The sequence below is a fragment of the Equus asinus genome, chromosome 17 (assembly GCF_041296235.1).
Source record: "Equus asinus isolate D_3611 breed Donkey chromosome 17, EquAss-T2T_v2, whole genome shotgun sequence".
Classification (NCBI taxonomy): Eukaryota; Metazoa; Chordata; class Mammalia; order Perissodactyla; family Equidae; genus Equus; species Equus asinus.
Window position 1 is genome coordinate 31,597,039 of NC_091806.1, and position 14,700 is coordinate 31,611,738.

At 52.4% G+C, this 14,700-nt stretch overlaps 1 protein-coding gene across 2 annotated transcripts; it reads left to right on the forward strand.

Moving 5' to 3' along the window:
- The first annotated feature begins 2,033 nt into the window (after positions 1-2,033).
- Positions 2,034-13,756, forward strand: SMTNL1 (smoothelin like 1). Of its 2 annotated transcripts, XM_044749904.2 has the most exons (9): positions 2,086-2,202; positions 2,696-2,827; positions 6,582-7,282; positions 7,529-7,661; positions 7,775-7,826; positions 8,930-9,091; positions 9,290-9,404; positions 9,578-9,729; positions 13,496-13,756. In XM_044749904.2, exons 3-9 carry the CDS (start codon positions 6,584-6,586, stop codon positions 13,638-13,640), a joined length of 1,458 nt encoding a protein of 485 aa, XP_044605839.1. In that variant the 5' UTR covers positions 2,086-2,202; positions 2,696-2,827; positions 6,582-6,583; the 3' UTR covers positions 13,641-13,756. The 2 variants fall into 2 exon arrangements, with proteins under 2 accessions (XP_044605838.1, XP_044605839.1); XM_044749903.2 differs by lacking the exon at positions 2,696-2,827 and having other exon boundaries at positions 2,034-2,202.
- Positions 13,757-14,700: the final 944 nt, after the last annotated feature.

The following is a 14,700-nucleotide window of genomic DNA, read 5'->3' on the forward strand; positions in this document are numbered from 1 at the left end:
CAGTCTCTTTTCAAAACAGCAGCCAGAGAGATCTTGTCAGAAACTAAAGTTAGATCATGCCATTTCACAACTGAAAACACTCCAATGGCTTCCGATCACGGACCAAAAGCCGAAGTCCTTACAGTGGCCTACAAGTCCCCGCATGATTTGGCTCCCCACTGCCTTTTATCTCCTACTCCATTCTCCAGCTCCATTACTCTGCCCCAGCCTTGCTGGCCTTTCTGGTCATCAAACACACCAAGCACACTCCTACCTTTCCCCTTGCTGTTCCCTCTGCCTGGAATGCTCTTTCTCCGGGTAGCTGCATGCCTCACTCTCCCACTTCCTTTGGGTCTTTACTCCAGTATCACTTTCTTAGTGATGGCTTCCTTGACCCCTCTTTCTAACAGTGTGTCCCCCACCCACCCAAATAAAATGCCTCTTCATCCTCTTCTCTGCTTCATTTTTCTCCATAGAACCTACTGCCTCTAATATAAGACATTCTTTTGATTCATTTGCTTACTGTCTATCTCCCCACACCAAAATGTAAGCTCTATGATCTAGTTTTGCCTATTTTTTATTATCTCCACAGCTGTATCCCCAGCAAGTGTTCAAAGACCATTTAATCAATGAATACATGAATTGTCTAAGAGAAGGTTTAATGAGTGATACAATGATCTACTATTTTGCTGTTTTCAATACCTAAGGACAGCAGGACAAGAAGAGAAAAGAGTTTTAATTTTAAAAAAGGACAGCAGGCCAGAGAGAAAAGCTCATCAATCTTGGGCAGATAAGTTCTAGAAGGGTGAAGGAGACATCTTGACACTAGAGGCAGCTGGTAACCATCAATATTAGACTATTCAACTATTGGTACCCACACCTGACTTTCAGATCATCCCACGCATAGGCCCCAAGTTCCTATTCCATATTTCTATTAGCTAATTAATTTATTTATTCAACATATATTTATTGAGCACCTCGTGTGAACCAGAAAATTGGCTAGGCCCTGGGCACATAGCCATGAGCATGGTGGGTAAAATTCCTGCCTTCATGGGGCTTAGAGTCTCCTGAGAGAGTCGGATAATAAGGAAATGCATACGGTAATTTTGTATTCCAATAAATATTATGAAGAAAATAAAACAGGATGAAATGATGGCCAGGGACTGAAGGTCACGGAGACCTCTCTGAGGAAATGAAATCTGAGCTGAGAGCAGAAGGATGAGTAAGAACCAGTCTCACAATGAGCAGAAGCAAAAAGGTTACAGTCCTGAGTGTGAAAAGAAATCAATTGATTTCAGGAACAGGAAGGAGGCCAGTGTGGCTGAAGGGGTGGGGACTAGGGGAGAGGGTTGGGGGACTCACGAACTTTGTCAGTGGTAGGGTTATCCCCTGCACACATTCTCCAAAAGTAGGGCCTTTCTGAGATCACATGACACATAGAGAAGGTAAAGATTTGTTTTGTTTTTTCTGAGCAAAATCTCAATTTAGTACAAAAATTTGTTCAAAGCCTACTGTGTGCCAGTCACTTTGGCTCAAAATAGAGCTCAGTTTTGTATTTTCTAGACTCCGAGCCCAGCAATCCATCAGGTTGGGCCATCATCCTTCTCTTCGCCCCTCCCCACCCCAAATCTCTCTCCAGTGTGATCCCCGAGACACATCCCCCAAGTCAGCAGCTGTTCCATTCAGCCCCTCCTTAGCCCACCCTTCAGCAGCTGCTTTTGTCTGAGAAAGTGCAAAAGGGACTATTTAAAGGACCATAGCGGGGTTAGGGGGTGAAAGGAGCAGAGGAAGACTGGCCTGGTCTCTGGATAGGTAGGGGAGGCCAGAGGGCTGGTGGACCATGTTCCACATGGGCCTGCAGATGGTTTCCAGGGTTACTAAGGCCAGGCGAGTACACTGGGAAGAAAGATGACCATAGGACGATGGTGCCAGGGTCAGGGCGGGAGGGACTCACTATGATTGAAAGGTGCCACCTGTCAGACCTTCCTGGGAAATCTGAGCCTCCCAGGCCAGGGGAAAGTGTTGTACCAACAGAGTAGTAAACAATGGTCTTCAGTGGCTCAAGGCTCTTGAAGGGGGGACAGCGGGGAGGAAGGTGGGGTGGGGGGCGGGGGAAGGAAGAGCCAGGGGCTAGAGGCTACCGGCTTAAAGGCAGCCTGGGAGTGAGGCCGCTCAGCTAGAGGAAGGAAAGCGCTCCCAAGCCCCCAGGCAGAAGCCCCACAGGTAGGAAAAGCCCTGGGCCCCTTTCTAACTGCCCCCCTCCCTCTGCCAACCTGTCTCCCACCTCCCACCTCCCACCTCCCACCTTCCAAGGGCCAGAGATTCCAAGTAGAGCCTCGTGGTTGGAGAAATCCAGGTTCCTTTCTTTTTTACAAATACTTATTGAGTAGTGACAACGGGCCAGGCACTTTCTTTTCTTTCTATTTTTTTTTTCTTTGAGGTAGATTAGCCCTGAGCTAACATCCACCACCAATCCTCCTCTTTTTTTGCTGAGGAAGATTGGCCCTGAGCTAACATCTGTGCCCATCTTCCTATATTTTATATGTGGGATACCTGCCACAGCATGGCTTGATAAGCGGTACGTAGGTCTGCGCCCAGGATCTGAACCAGTGAACCCCTGGCCGCCGAAGCAGAGCATGTGAACTTAACCACTGAGCCACCAGGCTGGCCCCCAGGCTCCTTTCTAATTCTCTCCACCACTGTGCCCTCTCTTTAGATGTCAGAGGTCACGGACTCAGCCCTGGGGTGTTGGGCAACTTGAGATCACCTGCAGAGTAGCCTGCAGGTGGCAGTCCATGAGGAGGACCTGACAGGGGTAGAGAGGGCCTTGCAGGTCTCACCAGTCCAGGTGAGTTGGGAGGGAGACTCTCTAAGCAGTTCAATGTGGCCTCTCCAAGGGAGGGTCCCTGGCTGGGGAGGGGGATAGTGGAAGCCTCAGGACCACCGGAAGACAGATTGGGTGGCAGTGGGTCGTGGAGGTATCAGCAGAACCCTCGAGTGTCGTCTCTGCTGTTTGGGGCTTGGAACTTAGGCTCCTGGGTTCTCTTCCTTTGGCTCTACCAAAAGAAACAGGCAGAGGGAAAAGGGAGCTGTCTATAGTGCTGCTTGGACACACAGCAGGGATGGTATGAAGGTCTCCTGGGGATGAAGGAGGAAGGAAAGCGGAGAGGAGGAAGGAAGGGCCTCCTGTGCACTTAGAAGAGAGCTGAGGAGCCAGCCTGGTGGCGCAGTGGTTAAGTGCACATGTGCCGCTTCAGTGGCCCAGGTTCGCCGGTTCAGATCCCGGGTGCAGACATGGCACCGCTTGGGAAGCCATGCTGTGGTAGGCATCCTACATAAAAAGTAGATGAAGATGGGCATGGATGTTAGCTCAGGGCCAGTCTTCTTCAGCAAAAAGAGGAGGATTGACAGCAGATATTAACTCAGGGCTAATCTTCCAAAAAAAAAAAAACAAGAAGCGAGCTGAACTCCTCAGCCATATCTGACTGCCCCCCTACCAGCCTGGTGCCCCTCACTCTGGGCTGGAGCCTTTGAAGGGACACTGTCTGAGGAGCTGGTGGGAGCAGCATCTTTGGCAGAAGCTCTGGATGGGTTGTCAGGAGACCTGGGTTCTAGGTGTAGTTTGGACATTTAATTGTCCTATGACTTTAGTCAAGGGACTTCAACTCCCCGAGCCTTAAACCCCTAATCTGTAAAATCGGGCCAATAATCCCTATTCCGAAGAACCAGTGAGATGAAGCAGGGCACTGCAGCGTAAGCTGTAAATTGCTATAGAATTGTTAATGCTGGGGTGGGTGATGTTATCTGGTTTCTCAGCATTCTGAGTGTCTTCACTCCTTGTCTATTTATGACAAGCCTGGAGGGTGGAAAGCAGAGGTGATGAACACACAGGATGGCCAAACACGCAGGATGTGCGTGTGTGTGTGCATGTGCACGCCTGCCCTTCTCCACCACCCTAGGTGTGTAACCTGTCGATGAAGGGAAAGACGGCTGCAACTCTCAGCTATGTCTTAGCCGATTACTACACTTTGAGGTATAAAAAGGGCTTGTTATCATCTTACTGGTGTTCCGCTCTCTTTGGCTTGTCTTACCAACTAAATGCCCTCATGGCTGGGTCAGGACCTTAATCTGGCACAGGGCTGGGCACAGGCCAACCCACACCATACGAGCAGATGTGTACCAAGCGCTCCCTCCAGGCCGGGCACGCCTCACAATCCTTTCTACACATTGGCTTCTTTAACCCTCCACCATCCCAATTTCTATTTCCAGAATCAAAATGCAGGAGGGCAGGTAGCTTGCTCAAGGTCACACAGTTAGGAAAGAGTGGGAGCCGGGATCCCATCGTGGGAAGACTCCAGAATGAGCGATTCTCACCACTTCTCCATATCGTTTTCCAAACTAGAACACACGCAGGGAGACGTTGTGTGGATCATTTAGATGAGCATTTGCTGTATCTTCTTCTGCCAAACACGGCATTGCTGAGGAGGGTGGTACATGCTCCTCAGGAAAAACAAAGCAAAAAGAAAAGAAAGCAGGGGCCAGGCCAGTGGCGTGGTGGCTAAGTTCTCGCACTCTGCTTCCATGGCCAGGGGTTCAAGGGTTGGGATCCTGGGTACAGACCCAGCACCACTCGTCAAGCCATGCTGTGGTGGCATCCCACATAAAACAGGGGAAGGCTGGCACAGATGTTAGCTCAGTGACAATCTTCCTCAAGCAAAAAGAGGACGATATTAGCTCAGGGCCAATCTTCCTCACAAAGAAAAAAGAAAGAAAGGAAGAAAAGAAAGCAAAGGAAGCAAAGGGAAAAAAGATCCATGGTCAGATAGGTTTGGGGGAAAGTGAGTTAAATAAAGCTAAACAATGTTAAGGTTTCCTTACTGTGGGGTATATGGAATCTATTTAAGTGCTAATGAAGTTGTATTGATCTGGAACTTGTATATCTGTGTGAAGTTGTATATGTCTGTTTCTGGAACAGCCTTAGCCAGAGAATACACATCCCCTAGCCCCTGTTAATGTTTAAGGAGTCCCTAGTTTTCCACAGAACAGAGTTTAGGAAACCTGATCTAGACCAATCCTGTCACTGTCAGTGGACACTGAGGCCCAAAGAGGAAGGAACTTGCTGATGTCTCAGAGTGAGTGATTAGGAGATGGGGATCAAGGCCAGCTCCATGGCCTCCTGGCTCCCTGCTGATCCCATTCCATCTCCCAGGCTTATTTGTTCCCCTCTGACTTTAATACATGCTGGAGCAGCTGAACCATCAAGGGGCTCTGGTGTGAGGGGTTGGTGGGGGAGGAGTAGGAGGGGGGAATTGGAGGACAATGTGAGCATCTTTGCAAATCCCAGCCTGCTTCCTTGGAAATGGGGGGCACCTAATCCAGGGACTTCAGGACTCTGGTCTGGGGGGCAGTAAGACCTGAGTGCATGGTGGGAACAGAGCCCTGCCCCTCACCTGCTTGTCTTCCTGCCTCTGTCCCAATTACTCAGGTGCCCTGGGTACTGTCACCCAGAAGGATGGCACTGCAGAGGGCAGGAGGTATTTTTAGACAGTGACTGGAGTGTCTACTTCTTTTACTGCCTGAGTCATGCCCTGAACCCTATTTGGGGATTGTTTTCTTAGTAAACAGACCCCCAAGAAGGGCAGGGGGATGAAGGAGTTGGCCCTGTTCTCCCGCACACCTGTTTTTGTAGATCCTACAGTATATACAGTACTTGACTAGGAAACTCCAAATTAAGGCGTCATAATCGCCCTCTCCGGCCACACTGCCCGGGAGTTGGAAGGTCAGATTTCCCCACAGAGGTTAGAGAGAGTAAATACATTCTCATTCTTCACCAAAGGAAACTCTTCCATGCCCAGGCCCACCTTTCCTGAGAACCACCGAGTGGCAGAGCAGGCAGAGACCCAGAGACCAACTGGCCCAGGGTTTCCCAAATTTCAGGCCTTTTTACACCACCTCCGTAATTTAGCTGCATCTCTGCCATCCGGAGTCTGCTTTCCTGAATGTCTTCCTTTGAATTCACTTACTTTAAAATCCAATAAACAGTTTTAAACGAAACTTTATACCACAACTGGAAATGGAAACTCCATATCACTGGCCAAAAATAGAAAGTAACTGTAAAAGTAAATACAATGGAAACTAAAGTGTTATTAAATTCTATCTGGATACTCCTGCCTGCCCTGGGCTCTGAGCTGGAGGCTAGCTCCCGCCGAGGAAAGGGGAGACGAGCAACTGCTCCACGGGCGTTCCAGGATGTGAGGCTCAAACTGTAACTGCCTCCTTGGCTTTGATCCAAAAGAGGCAAAATCATTGAAAAGTCATTATGTGATCGAAGGTTCTTTAAAGCCCAAGCCACAGTCTGCAGAGGGGCGGTGAACTCCATCCAACCTCAGGTCACGGTGGCCCAACACCTCACCTTTGGGGAAGCAGTGCTCTATCCCCTCATTTTACCACAGGGAACGTGGGTGCTCATGTCACATATCCAAGTGGGGGGACCCAGAAGCGAACGGCAGTCCTCCAGATTCCCGGGCCAGCGCTTGGAGGGTGGGGACTTGACTCCACACAAGGATGGGGCATGACCACGCCTGCTTCTTTTCTCTTTCCAGAGATGGAGCAGAAGGAAGGGAAGCCCTCTGAGGACGGGACCACCGTCTCCCCGACTGCAGAGGCCCCAGGGACGCTGGGAGGTGAAGCCTCTGCAGAGGAGGTGGCCAAAGGCACAGCAGAGAAGACTGTCAAAGAGGGGACCCCAGATGAGGCAGGAAAACAGGAAAGAGCACCAGCCGAGAACGAGGACAGCATTTCAGCTGAATTCGAGGGGGAAGCAAATGGGTTGAGTGAGGTCAAGGTGGAATCCAAAGGGGAGATCGAACCTCAGAAGGAAGATGGTGGGAAGGAAGAGGCCACAGCGGCTCCTCAGGAGATGACCCATAGGAAAGAAGAGACCAAATCTGAACCCAAGCAGGCTGAGGGAAAAGAGAAGACCATGCTGGCCTCTGAGAAGCAGAAGGCTGATGAGAAAGAGGCCAAGCCTGAATCTAGGGAGAAAGCTGACGTGAATGAGGAGGCCAAGGCTGAGCTGAAGCAGGCCGCTGGGGAGCAGGAGCCCAAGGCTGGAGCTAGGGAGGCTGAGGAGCAGGAGGAGGCCGCGGCAGCCTCTCAGGAGAGCGACAAAACACAGGAGCCCAAGGCTGAAGCCCAGGAGAAAGCCCATGTCCCAGAGGCCCAGGCAGACTCTCAGAAGAAGGCTGCTGTGGAAGATGAGGCCAAGGCTGAACCTCAGGAGGCTGATGTGAAGGAGGAGGTGGTGAGTGAGGCAGAGGAGAGGAGGGAGGAGGCCCCCACAACATTCTAGAGTCCCCTGCACCCCAGGAAGCAAGCCTCCCCTGCTTTATTCCCTTGGGAAAGTCTAGTCTTTTTCCCACTGATATCAAAAGCCAGGGATGGGGGATGCAGCACTGTGGCCTCAGGTTTCCAGATCTTTCCGAAGTCCTCACAAAGTCTGGGGCATGTCCTTGTGTGGCTGAGCTCACGCAGATCATGTTCATTCCAGGAGTCAGGCAGTCCTAATGAGGAGCAGGATGAGGGGGAGGAGAGAGAGTCAGAGGAAGGGGCAGGAGTGATGCCCAGCTCCCCTGAGGAGTGGCCCGAGAGCCCCACGGAGGAGGGCCACGGCACCAGCCCAGGTGAGTGAGAGCCCAGGAGCCCACGGGATGCTGCAGGGGCTACCCTGACGGGGTGGGCAGGAAGTGCATCATGGGTAGCTCCAGTTTCCCTCCCTCCCACTCCTTTCCTCCAGATGGGTTGGGTCCAGATACCGTGGCTTCTGGAGAGACCAGTCCTTCAGCCAGGTAATGTCAAACTCTGGGCCCCAGCTCTGACTCTTCCTACCACCCGCTCCCTTTAAAGGCTGCCATCACCTGGGTCAGGGCCTCCCCAGCTCCCAATCTCAAGTTATTCCTGTGTTCCTTGCATTCAGCCTCCCATCCCAGGGCAGAGCCCAGGAAACCAGAGGAGCCAGAGCATGGGAGAAAAGGGAGCATGGGACATATCTGGCCCACCTCCCCCTCCACTGCTGCAGCCTGCTCTTCAGCATCCCTGACAGCTCCTCCTAGGGTCTCCTCATCTTACCGCTCAGCATGTTTCCATGGCATCAGCATCATCCATTCATAAAAGCATGAGCAGAAAGCCTGAGTCTGGACAGACTCTGCCACTTACCAGCTGTGTGACCTTGGCTGTGTCACTTCACGTCTCATCTGTGAAGTGGGCACAGTAATTGTACCTACCTCATAGGATTATTATGAGGCTTAAATGACGTAATGTGTGTGAGGCACTTAGCACAGTGGTTGGTGCCTGGAGGATACTGGATAAAGTGAGAGCCTTATTCTTGCCATTGCACTTTAGTCGACAGAAGAATCTTCCTTTATTTTGACCTCAAATTCACCTTCGTGTCACTTTCTTAAGGAAAGATAACCAGGGAATACTCACTGAGCACCCAGGCCGTCATGTGGCGGGCACGGAGGGGAGCTCTCTATTCCCCTTCTTACTCAGGCCTTAGAACCACCTTGTCAGGCAGGTATCCTGGCCCCCATTTCACAGATGAGGAAGCTGAGGCTCAGAGAAGTGACATGACAGTCCCAAGATCACACAGCAAATAAGAGGCAAAGCCAGGATTCAAACTCAGGTCAGACCTCAGACTTAATCCTCGTTCTGGCCACACATCTCACCAGCCCACATGCTCCTCAAAGTTCACCTGAGCCTCATTATTCCTTCCCAACCCCCTCCCAGTGCTGGGCACAGAGGAAATGTGTGCTGAGAGGAGGGGCCCCACTTTGTAAGCCTCATTCAGACTGTAGGGACCGCCCCCGCTCAGCCAGCCCTCTGCCCTCCCTGCCGGTACCCTGCAGTGGCTGGCCCCAGGCCCTCTCATACATCTTTGAACCTTTCCATGCAGTGAGTCTTCACCCAGCGATGTGCCCCAGAGTCCCAAGGAGCCCCCTCCCTCACAGGAGGAGAAGAAGAAGGAGAAGGTACCTGAGCGCAGGGTGTCAGCCCCTGCCCGGCCCCGGGGGCCCCGTGCACAGAACCGCAAAGCCATCGTGGACAAGTTTGGCGGGTAAGATGCAGGCGAGGAGCTGGCTGGGCTGGGCTTTCCCTGGGAACCTTGGTTGGTCTGCGGGAGGACGGTGGGGCAGTGGGAACAGCCCAGGCCGAGGTGGGAGGACTGACATCTGGGGCTGGGAGTCCTCCCTGATGGGGCCCTCCATGGCTTCCCACCTCTCTGGCTTGGCCATCTCCACCTCTCCCCTTACAGGGCAGCCTCGGGCACCACAGCCCTGTTCCGAAACACCAAGGCAGCTGGGGCAGCCATTGGCGGTGTCAAGAACATGCTCTTGGAGTGGTGCCGGGCCATGACCAAAAAATACGAGGTGGGCATGGAACAGGGTCACACGGTGGGGCAGGGGACCCTTCCCCAGGGCAGCAGTGCTAGGGAGGGTCTGAGTGGCACAAAGCCCAGAAAGGAGGAGGCTCAGAGGGGCACAGTCCAGGCCCTCTGGCCTGAGGCTCACCAAGGCGTGCTCTGGGCCCCTCTCGCCCGCAGCACGTGGACATCCAGAACTTCTCTTCAAGCTGGAGCAGCGGCATGGCCTTCTGCGCCCTCATCCACAAGTTCTTCCCCGATGCCTTTGACTACACGGCGCTGGACCCCACGCAGCGCCGGCACAACTTCACCCTGGCGTTCTCCACGGCAGAGTAAGCCACAGCCATGGATGGCAGAGTCGGGTGGGAGCTCGGGGGCCGCCTAAGGCAAGTGCTACATTAGGGCGAGGTCATAGGATGCTCAGATAGAGGCTGTGGCCACACATTCATGTATCCACTAGACATTTTTTGACCACCAAGAACTGTTTCAGGACATGGCAGTGGGTGAAGCCAGCAAAATCCCCGCTTGCCCGTGGCTTACATTCTAAAGGGAGAGACAGATCATAAACACACACATGCACTTGAAATATACTGCCAAGGGGAGTAGGCGCCGTAAAGGAAATGCAGGCGGGGTAAGGGACAGAGGAGAGGCAGGCCTGCTGGCTCAGACACGGTGGTTGAAGGGATTTGGGGTCAGATTCTGACTCTGCCATTTGTTCGCTGTGTGATCTTGAACAGGCTCCTTTACCTCTCTGAGCCTCCATATCCTTATCTTTACTTTTTTAAGATTTTATTTTTCCTTCTTCTCCCCAAAGCCCCCCCAGTACATAGTTGTATATTTTAGCTGTGGGTCCTCCTAGTTGTGGCATGTGGGATGCCGCCTCATCATGGCTTGACGAGCAGTGCTAGGTCCACGCCCAGGATTCGAACCGGCGAAACGCTGGGCTGCCGAAGCGGAACATGTGAACTTAACCACTTGGCCACCGGGTTGGCCCCTCCAAATCCTGATCTTTAAAATGGGCATGACATTTCCTCTTTTGCAGGGCTAGTGTGAGAATTAAGTAAATAATTAAGTCCCTCTAACAGTGCCTAACCCACAGCAAACACTTCAAAAAGATCTTAGCTGCTGTCCCTCTATTATAAGGAAGGATATCACAGTTGTGATGATAATTATTATCCACTTGGGAACCTGGAGGGAGGTTTATTGCTGAGGCTCATATAGCTGGGTGCCAGGGGTGCTGCTGGGATGGAGAAAGGGGCGGTACTAGAAAGTCAGGAGGGGTGTGAGGAACAGTGTGGCCCAAGAAGAACCTTAGAGGCAAAGACGTGGCTGTTGGGGGAGGGGGAGGCACTCCCACCACCAAGGCACCAAAACCAGCCTCAGCCAGAGGCCTCCCCCTCTACCCACCTGTGAGGCCTGGACACCCCCTGATGGCCTTAGGGCTCCCAAGGAGCTCATACCTGGAGTCCCGTTCTCTCCAGCCCCAGGGAGAGGCTTCTGAGCCACCTGGTAGAGACAGGACTATGCAGAGGGCGTGGCTAATGAGGGCCACCCTGAGGCCCCAGAGTGGACAGCTGAGGGCATTTCCAAAGCCCTGGGACAGGGAACAAGTCAGCGGGGGTGTTAGCAGCACCTTGCTCTGGAGGCTGAGCCCTCTCGTCTGGCCCAGGCCTGGCCATGAACCTGCAGAGAAGCCCAGGGCAGCAATCTCCCTGTCTCTGGGCCTGCGTGTCTCCATGGGGAAAATGAGAGGATTACAGTGATCCGTGCTTTACAATGGGTTTTTTTCCCAGCAGATTCCTCAAACAAAATATTAAGTGAATGCCCAACATATAAAACAGATTAAAGGGGGAGCTTTTAGGTTGGGGGGGTTCCTGGAGCACCCCAGCTCAGTGCTCAATCCTCCTTTCCAAGATGGTCCCTGAAGCATCTCTGTAGGGCCTTAGGGCACCAAGGATGCCATTTGCAAACCACCAGACTTGATGTTCCGCAAGATCCCTCCACTTTCATATTATCTTGCCAAGGGATGGGGTGAGCACCCTGGAGTGCGGGGCTTAGCGGGCTGGGAGCGGCATGTCCTGCTCTGGGCTCAGAAACACCTTTAAAGATGATGATAAGCCATAGGAATCAAGAGAGACTAGGTACCAGGCATTCTACTAAGTGCTTTCCTTGTCTCATCTAATCAGATGCTCACAATAATACCGGAGCGTGGACACAAGTAGAGAGGTAGCACGGTGTCCTAGGTCGCACAGGTGGGCTGCGGCAGAACCAGAATCTGAAAGTGAGACCCCCGGTCGGGGCTGAGAGCTCCAAGTGAACATCAGAAGGGCATGCAGCTTGGCCTTGACCAAATGTCCCTGGCCTGTGAGACACAGGTCATTGTCCTTGCCTTGGTTCCAACCAGGCAGAGCCACAGGAAAGCAGAATAATCGGGTTATGGGGATGACTGACAGGAGGCGTCAGGCAGTGAGAAGTATGTGGTGGGTATGCATGGGGATGGAGGGTGGAAAATAGAGTTGAGGTGCTGAGTTTGAGTCCTGCCTCCTCCTTCTTAGCTCTGTGACCCTCAGCAGCTGACTTAACCTCTCTCAGGGTTTGACGTGAAGATTAAGAGTGCAAAGTAAGGGGGCCCTGCCACAGCCATCACATCCCACTGCCCCTGCTGTTCCAGAACTGTCCTCTGATTCCCATGCAATCCTTGGATAAGAGAGGGGAACAGCCAGTGCTTGAGCTCGATCAGTTGTGCTGCTGGAGGAGCCTGGCCATGCTCCCCAGGCTCAATGGGAGTGAAGCGCTTGCCTCTCCTGTGCAGGAGGCCAGTACTGGGCCTACACCCAGGGAGCCGAGATCACTGCACTGGATTCTTCGAAATCTTCCAGTCTGTGATCCTCCCCCAGCTCCCAGGCCAGTATGGCTTGGGTTTCAGCCCAGCTGTCTCAGCCCCAAGAGAGGATTTCCACTGGGACCCTGGTTTCTCCTTCTGCCAGCACCCACGCGGTCTGGCTGGCTGGGACGGCTGAGACCTGGCTTCAGGGCAAAGATGCCAGAGGCATCAGCAGGCCTGGGGTTGAGTCCCAGCTGTGTCACTCACTTTGACCTTGGGCAAATCAGCCAAATGTTCTGAGTTTTCAGTTCCCCTTCTGCTGGTTGAAGATGGAGGAGAGTACATGAGACCATTCAAGGGGTAGTCTTGTGATAAAGTACCTGGCACAAGGCAGCAAGGCCCCAAAAGTGCTTAGCTCAGATGATCGGTCTCAGCAAAGCCAGAAGTAGCACGTGGCCCCAAAGAGCAGCTGGGAAGTTAGAAAAAGAGGACTGGCTGCTAAGTTCCATGCAGTTCCTCAAACATAGCAAGCACTCCTGTCTCAGGGCCTTTGCACATGCTGTTTCCTCTGCCTGGAATCTTCTTCCTCCAGATGTGCACATGATTTACTCTCTTTAAGAGACCTTCCCCTAGCCCCCTACTAAAAATAGCCCCTGTCTAACACAGGAACATACCATCTCCCTTCCCTGCCTTATTTTTCTCCATAGCACCTCTCACCATCTGATGTACTATTTATTTCGTGATTTGATTACTGTCTGTCTTCTGCCACAAAAATGTCAGTGACACGAAAGTGGGGATGTTTTGGTCTTGTTCAGAGCTGACTTCCCTAAAAGAATGCCTGGCACATAGTAGGCCCTCAAATACACAGAGATTGAATGAAGATGGCGCTATTGCAGCCGCAAGCCAACACTAAATAGGATTGGGGTTCTGGCCTTCCAATTCTTCCTGAGGAGCCTGGCCTTCCAGAGGACAGATAGACTAGCAGGTGAAAGGGGTGGGTTAACGTGGAACTAGACACCAGAGGGTCCCGCTCCCATATGAGGACACACAGTCCAATGAAAACATGAGCTTTGGAATCAAAGCTGAGTCTGACTCTTGACTGTCAGGCCTCAGTTATCTCGTCTGTACAATGGGATAGTTGCTCAGATGACCTCCCAGCTCCAACATACACAATCCTGTGGGTTTCATCCTCGCCGGGCTGCCCTACCCCTTCCTCTAGCACCCACCTGCTTCACCTTCGACTCTCTCTTCCTCACCCCACCCCTGCCCCTCAGGAAACTAGCCGACTGCGCCCAGCTACTGGAGGTGGATGACATGGTGCGGCTGGCGGTGCCTGACTCCAAATGTGTCTACACCTACATCCAGGAGCTGTACCGCAGCCTTGTGCAAAAGGGACTGGTGAAGACCAAGAAGAAATGAGGAGTGACTGACCCTGCGGGCAGAGCTGGGCAGGGCGCCCAGCTGACCAGCTGGGACTCAGGCAAGGGCAGGTGGCACCAGTCTTAACTGCATTAAAAGTACTTTTGTAAAATCCAGTCTGGCCCCTTAGCGCTCCCTCCCTACCCTGCCCAGGAACATCTCTCACTCCAGGACAACAAACCGCAGCTGCCAAAGTTCCTCACCTGACATGATCTCAGCAACCGTGAAAGGCATTTGGGAAAGGACAAAGGCCTGGGTCTTACCACTAACCAGCTGGGTGACCTTGGGCCAGTGAGTTAACCTCTCTGAGCCTCAATTTACCATCTGAATGGGGATAAGGGGAGTTCAAACCTCGTGCAGGTGTTGTGAGGGTTAAATGAGCTAATGAAATGGACACCAAGCCTTGCCTGGTGCCTGTCACCTAAGTGGTCAATAAGGGGTGGCCAAAAATAAAAAATAAACCTTATATTTCAAGCCACTGATGGCAGTTTTCCCAATTCTCGTCCCTCTTTCCACACTTCTCCCATATTAGGGAATTCCAGGGCCAGGCCTGGAGTAGAAGATTCTCTAGAAATCTCACCCAAACTAGGCTAGTAGTTTGAGTTGACTCAAAGATACTCCACATTCTGTCTCTGAAAAGCCAGTGGTGTTCCAGTAGCTTAGAACCATTGCACCCAGAAAGTTCTTCCTTCAGGTTAAGTTAATCCCTCCAACTCTGGCTGAAGTTTTGGCTCACTAGCGATGAACCCCTGAGCTGATCATCATTTCCTGCTAATAAGCCTGTCCGGCTTCATCAGCCATTTGGAGCGTTTGTGCTGCTGAGAACAGCTCACGAAAATCACAAGAACAAAAGCCAGCCAGCTTGGCACTGTGGCAGGTGTGGGCTCTGCCCTGATGGGCACAGCGGACCTGGCAATCCACTGAGGCACTCTGTACTTCAGTTGCCTCATCTATAAAATGGGAATGTTACCCCTGTGGACGTGTTGACGGCCCCTCTGGCTGAGGATGGCCTAGCCCCTCCTGGCCAGCTTTCCTCACAACGTTTGGGGTTACACGATGC

Excerpts from the sequence above, each read along its gene's own strand:
- SMTNL1 (XM_044749903.2), top strand. The coding sequence starts at position 6,584 with ATGGAGCAGAAGGAAGGGAAGCCCTCTGAGGACGGGACCACCGTCTCC. Across the intron at positions 7,283-7,528 it reads CTGATGTGAAGGAGGAGGTG|GAGTCAGGCAGTCCTAATGA; the intron begins GTGAGTGAGGCA and ends TGTTCATTCCAG. Across the intron at positions 9,405-9,577 it reads CCATGACCAAAAAATACGAG|CACGTGGACATCCAGAACTT; the intron begins GTGGGCATGGAA and ends TCTCGCCCGCAG.